This window comes from Alexandromys fortis, unplaced genomic scaffold, assembly GCF_014885135.2.
Source record: "Alexandromys fortis isolate MF-2015 unplaced genomic scaffold, M_Fortis_MF-2015_v1.1 scaffold_157, whole genome shotgun sequence".
Taxonomy (NCBI): Eukaryota; Metazoa; Chordata; class Mammalia; order Rodentia; family Cricetidae; genus Alexandromys; species Alexandromys fortis.
The window spans coordinates 2,497,151-2,503,767 of record NW_026068041.1 but is presented as its reverse complement, the minus strand read 5'-3'; the positions used below and the strand labels follow the sequence as shown (position 1 = coordinate 2,503,767).

General features: G+C 51.9%; 1 protein-coding gene across 1 annotated transcript in view; it reads right to left on the bottom strand.

Annotated features, from left to right (window-relative positions):
- Positions 1 to 5,295, bottom strand: part of Foxred2 (FAD dependent oxidoreductase domain containing 2) — a 16,120-nt gene extending 10,825 nt beyond the window's left edge. The window contains exons 1-4 of the mRNA XM_050165643.1: positions 4,364 to 5,295; positions 2,313 to 2,564; positions 1,290 to 1,559; positions 968 to 1,134 (exon numbers count right to left, since the gene is read on the bottom strand). Of these exons, the coding sequence (XP_050021600.1) occupies positions 968 to 1,134; positions 1,290 to 1,559; positions 2,313 to 2,564; positions 4,364 to 4,863 (1,189 nt within the window). The 5' untranslated portion in view covers positions 4,864 to 5,295. The remainder of the gene's footprint in view (positions 1 to 967; positions 1,135 to 1,289; positions 1,560 to 2,312; positions 2,565 to 4,363) is intronic.
- Positions 5,296 to 6,617: the final 1,322 nt, after the last annotated feature.

The following is a 6,617-nucleotide window of genomic DNA, read 5'->3' as shown; positions in this document are numbered from 1 at the left end:
GTGCTCAACTATGTTCATAGCAGCTTTGTTTGTCATAGCCAGAACCTGGAAACAACCTAAATGCTCCTCAACCGAAGAATGGATAAGGAAAATGTGGTACATTTACACAATGGAGTACTACACAGCAGAAAAAAAATGACAGCTTGAATTTTGCAGGAAAACGAATGGAGCTAGAAAACTTTATTTTGAGTGAGGTAACCCAGACACAGCAAGACAATTATCATATGTACTCACTCATAGGTGGTTTTTAAACATAAAGCAAAGAAAGCCAGCCTACAAACCACAATCCCAGAGAACTTAGACAACAATGAGGACACTAAGGGAGACTTACATAGATCTAATCTACATGGGAAGTAGAAAGTAGAAAAAGACAAGATCTCCTGAGTAAATTGGAAGCATGGGGACCTTGGGGGAGGGGGGAGGTAGGGAGAGGAGCAGAGAAAAATGTAGAGCTCAATAAATATCAATAAAAAAAATCAAAAGAAAAAAAAAGAAGAGAAAGTGGGAAATACACTCGAATGCATTGGTACTGGAGAACACTTCCTAAATATAACCCCAGCAGCACAGACACTGAGAGAAACAATTAATAAATGGGATCTCCTGAAACTGAAGGCTTCTGTAAAGCAAAGGACACGGTCAACAAGACAAAACGACAGCTTACAGAATGGAAAAGATCTTCACTAACCCCACATCAGACAGAGGTGTTCTTGCACATTGTATGAGCTGCTTCATGGCTACATACGCTAGGGTACTGCTTATTTAGCCCTGTGAAAGTGGCACGTGTGAGAACACCCATCCTTGTGAACACACTTAAGTTCAAAGTGCACAGGGGAAGCATGTCACAGGCTACTGTTAGAGATATCTACTGTTATGCTTTTCCTAGACATAGCCCCGGTCCACGAAAACATCTTTTTGATGCGTTTGGAAGTTGGGAGCCCTGGGATAGCGGTCCTTCAGCCAGGCTCACCTGTATATCGGAATCCATGGATGAAGCCGCCAGCAGATTTCCGGTAGTCCACAGAGTGGCTGGCGGTCCCAAGGACAAAGAGACCCCGGCTTCCTTTGGATTCATAGCTAGCTCTGATCAGTGGGTACTTCTTGCTGAATTCAGTCCCTGAGGAGAGTCTGAGGGACCTGCCAGTGGAGAGGGTTGTTAGAAACAATAGTTTCTGTGGATAAGGCCCTTGCATCCTCCTCCCCTCTTGCAATGGCCTTCTGAAGCCTAGAGTCCCCAGGGAGGTCTGAAGGTGTTGGCCGGGGTTCCCTACCTCCGCCCCACTTGGACTCACTGGTTGAAAATGGAGAAGTCGAACTTCCAGCCCAGGCAGCGGATGACACGGTCATAGGCCACCCGCATGGCAAAGTTGTCATTGTCATCCTCGGGGAGGGGAAAGGAGTCCACACTCTGGCTGCTGTTGTTCTCCTCCAGGAAGAACTTGAGGGTGATGTGGAACTTGCCCTTGCTGTCCTTCACGAGGGCCAGGTACTCCAGGTCCGACTCCAGGAGTCCGTCTAGTGACTTCAGTTGGTAGGTGTCCAGCAGGCCATTGTTGATGGCTCTGGGGCCCCACGAGCAGGCAAGAGAGGAAAGAAAGCTCAGGAAGGTTGTCTAGTGCAGCTGAAGATGGGGAAGCTCCCTTGTTTGGGGCTTTCTAGGGTTTGAACCCAAGGGAAGCTCAATCCCCATAGAGGTAACGCTGGGAGGCGGTGAACTTTTCTCTTCTCCTTTTGTTCTTTTTGGTAAGTATAAGCTCCTATGTAGCCCAAGATGGCCTCAAATTCACTTAAGTAGCCAATAATGACTTTGAACTCTGACCTCCAACCTCCACCTCCTAAGTTCTGAGTTTGGACTACAGGTGTGTGTCACCACACCTTGGTTATGTGATCCTGAGGACTGAACCCAGGGATTTAGTCCATGGGAATCGAGCTCCCTACAACTGAGCTATATTCCCAGGCCCTGGTGGTAGATCCTTAAGAGGCAGAGCCCAGAGGCAGCTCACTGGGGTGAAGCCTTTGGAGAGATTAAGACAGTTCTGTTGGAATTCCCTGCTAGGTCCAGGTAGAGGGTTGCTATAGAGGAAGGGAACCCGACTTCCCGCTTGTTCTGGCTTCCTGTTTTGTTCTGCAACCTTCCTCTCTGGCATGTGTCCCTACTGCTGTGACACCATCTGCTATGGGGTAGACACTGGTGGTGAGTGCTTAGAGAGCCACATAAAATCATGAACCCCGCCTCAGGCATTTTCTTACAGTACAGACACACAGACTGGTACAGGATCTACAGCGTGGAACATACAAGCAGGGATGTAGCATACCTGACATCTCCAACATAGTGGGTGGCCCAGGAGAGCCGAACCCGGGAGCGGCTCAGCATGTGGACAAAGTTTGTGACACCCAAGATGTTCTCTGCTGTCTCGAAGGCTGAGTTCCCACGGCCCAGGATCAGCACATTCTGACCCACAAAGTCTTTTGGGTCCACGGATACGGACTCGTAACCTTCCACATGTTCCGAGCCAGGGAAGTCAACCAGTTTGGGGACTGACAAACCAGTGGCTACCAGCAGGACGCTGCAGGTGGGGGACAAAGAAAGACGACTCAGTTCTTCAGCTGTGCAGTCACACAGTGTGGCTTTCCTTGCCTCATCCTGATTCCAGGCTCCCAAAGACATGTCCACTCATCTGTTTACCCGCTTACTCCACATACTGACCCATCCTAGTGTGCCTCTCCCCAGGCTAGCTACAGTTCTTCATTGCCTTCCATACCTGGGATTAAGTTTGCTCATGGATATTATGAGAAACCAAAAACATTTCCTCTAACTGAACACAGCAGTGAGGTTACTCTCCCCACCCTGCCCCCTCCGGTAACCACTCCAGCCTGGCATTAAGACTTGCAGGCCAGGCCCACACATCTAGCCACACTGTGCTGGGTGTGGTATCCTATCACCTTATCTACTCCTGGATCTCGTACACTCTGTGGCTGGTGCCCCATTCCATTTCACAGGTGAGGAGACATAGTGTCCATGGGTCAGGGCAGCCAGAACTTTTCACAGTCTGAGCACAGAAGGGCCTGATTCCAAAGTCCTGCTCTTGAGATGTGGGCTTGATGTGTAGCCCGGGCTAGCCTGGGATCTGGCAACCGTCCTGTCTCCGTCTCCCAAATGCTGGGGTTACATGCATGTGTGCCATCATGCCTGGCTCTGTCCTTTACACTGCTGGGGATTATAGCGGAGTGGTGGCAGCTGGGTATCTGGATTTTGCTGGCTGCAGGACAGTTTGGATGCAGGGTAGTAGTTTCCATGTAGAGCTCACCCTCTGAAGGGACACATACAGGGGACAGGCTCTTGTTTCCTGACCCTTGGTTTCTCTGATCCTCACTCCCTTTTACTCTAGCAAGGCTACCTAAAAATCAAGAGTCCTAATCAGGACACCCCTCCGTATCCTCTGTGTTCCCCCCCCCCCTCTGGCTTCAGGAACAGATGAACAGTAGACACTTGTCTGGAGCCAGAATGAAACTGACAGCCAGGATGGGAGCCTGGAGTAGCAGAAAAAACACAGGCTTAGAGGTCAGCAAAATCTCAACCCAAAGGTAGCCCCACCATGTTAGTGACACAACGGGGTGACCAAGGTCACGGGAGCCCCAGATCTGCACCTGCCGGATGGGTTTTAGGGAACATTTGCTCTAGGTCCCTTGTGAGGATTGAATAAGTTTGAGGTGCCCACATAATGTCTCCCAAGCCAAAGCAAGACAATATCGGAGTCTGGAAGCCATGCTTGCTGGGCTTCTGCTCTCGTTCTGTCCTGAGATCCTTCTGGCCAGTGTCTGATGCTGGCTGGACACGTCACCCTTTTTTTTCTCACCATGGGTTTTGGGGATACTTATTTTAAGAAACTATCAGATGTGTCCAACCCATGGTTTCTAGGCCACATGGGGTCCACGCCAGCTATGAATGTGGCCCAACATAACTGGCAAGTTTATTTAAAACATCATGAGATTTGTGTATGGTGTGCATTTTGTAACTTGAATGCATGGTTTTTGAGCTTGAATCCTGAATGACGTAGTGTTGCACTGGCAAAAGGCTGGACCTGCCTGCAAGGGTTGTGGGTACAAGCTATGCAATATGTGCAGTACCCAGCATCAGAGTATCATAGAGAAGGTGATAAAGCCTGACAAATACTAGAGGATAAATTGCTAGAATTTTCCAAACATACTCAGCTACAGCTTTTTAGGGACATACCTTAAAAAGTGCTGGCTGTACCAAACCTCAGCACTGAGCCCCAGTGGGAGTAAGTGGTGGCCCTTTCTCCCACTCTTTCAGATTTCGAGGCCAATTCTGGGTGAGGTCCAGTTCCGGCAATAGGGTCCTTACCTGCACCGGTAAGCCTGGCCATTCTGGTCGGTCAGAATGAAGTAATGGCCGTTCCAGGCTTGTGGATCCTTGTCCAGAGTCACGTGGGTGATGTTTGTGTTGTATCGCACGTGGAGCCCCAAGTGCTTCGCGAAGTCACCCAGGTAGTGCACCATGTCGCTGGCGTCTGGGAAGTAAGCCTGCGAGTAGTGTCTGAAGAGCAGGTGTGGGTCGTCGCTGAGCAACGAGTTCCAGTCGTGACGGAGGTTGAACTCGGCGTTGGCCTTGCCCGTGTACCGCTTGTTGATGCTGATGAGCTTGCGGTGGCGCGGATAGCGCGTGAAGAAGCTGCCGGGCGCGGACTCGCGTTCGAACACCTCGTAGTCCCTGCCGGCCCGTTGCAGGAGGGCGGCCATCTGCAGCCCCGCGGGACCCGCGCCCAGCACGCAGTAGTCCCGGTGAGGACGGGAGCACACCGCCAGGTGCAGGCCTAGGGCCAGCAGCAAACCCGAGGGACCCATCCTGCAGCACAGCAGAGGGGAGGCCTCGCACCTTGTAGCTGGCAGCAGGAACCAGAAACCCGGGGCGTGCCTGAGCCTCCCAGGGACCTGGGTAGGAGCCACGACTGAGCCCTGGTACCTAGGGGGCTCATCTAACACGCCCCCATTCCCTCCAGATGGGATCAAGGGCCCATAAGAATCCTGAACTCCCACAGCTCATCTCCATAGTCTTCTTTCCCAGGGCTCCAGACTCCCTTATTGTCATGGTAGCTTCCACCCTAGCGGAGAGGCAGTTTCCCCAGTTTTCACGCATTTTGGATATGCCCTACATTTTAGGGGGGTCTCCCCAGGTAGGACCCTTCAGAGGCACATCTACCCTCCACCCTCGGGAGGGGGAACAACCTGAAGAAGGTGTGGCCTCTAAGGCCCCGCCCCAGCCCCCTAGATCACGAGAGGATGCCCCGGCACACCTGCCGCAGCCTCTGCGACTCCGCGCTCCTTCTGGCGCGTGCGCGGTACCCAGGCTGCGCTCCCGAGCCGCACGCCGCTGCCGGGTGGCCCAGCGATGCTCCGAAGGCTGCAGCGGAGGGAAGCTTCGGCTGGCTCGCGCCGAGGCGGCCACGCCCCTCCCCCGCCTGGCCAATGGCAGGGGGCGGGGTCACGTGCGCCACGCGCGGCACGCCGGGACTGGTGGGGTGGTCCCGGCCGGAGTGCGGGCACGTGCTGTGAGCGCTGCTCCTGAGGGTAGAGGAACCCGGAGGAACAGCAGGTCTATGATGGGACACCCGGCCCCTTCTTTTGATCTGTACTAATCCACATCTCAGAGTTGATTTTTGGAGAAAACCTTGGCATTTATATCCCTAGATTACTGTAGCCGAAGACTAAAACTAATTGGCTAGTCAGTTTTGTGGGACTGGTAAGAGCAATGGGACCAACCCAGATGACCAATTGTTTGCCACACAGAATTATCCAGTTGTCGGAGGTGGGCAAGGGAAGCAATTCCCAGCACCTTGTAACTGGCTTGTCAATACACGTTTAAAAGTGACGTTTGCGTAAGACAACATCTAAGTGGATTTTGAGACAGCATGGTGGCTCACCCTTGTAAGTATAAATGTCATGAGACTGAGGTAGGGGATTGCTCGATTGTGAGATCCTGCTTCAAAATCCTGAAACCCAAGCCTCAAATTGAAACCCAGTGCACAGGAAGAGAATGAGAGAAGAGGACTGTAATATTCAGGCCAGCCTCCTCGGGGTGAGTTACTTACCTGGTTAGGATACTGTGTGACTGCATGAAGAACAGAGACCTAGCTTCCCACGGTGACGCAAACTCAGTAACTTGTATGGCAGGAGCTGCTTCATATTAAGAGGGCAGTGTTTGTGAGTTCGAGGCCATCCTGGTCTACAAGCGCCAGGGCAGGCTCCAAAGCTACAGAGAAACAGTGCTTCTGGAGGCCTTGGGAATTCTGCCCACTTGGAATTTTTCATTTGCCCTTAGAAATTGACACTTTTGTGATTGTCCTGGTGAAAGCACACCCAGGAATGCAGCTGTTTTCTTTAAAGCCTGCACTAGAGCAAGAAAAGCCCCCTGGAGGTAGACACAGCTTTGTATGTTAGTCACTGTGGAGATCTCAGTCCACAGGCGCTTTAATCTAGAGCTGTCCTGGCTAGACAAGGCACCTCACCAAAAATAAGGCAGAACGTGCAGTTTCATAGCTGCTCTGGAGAGGATGGGTGGGCACCGGAGGGAACTAGAACCTGAAGGTTGATTTGGTGCC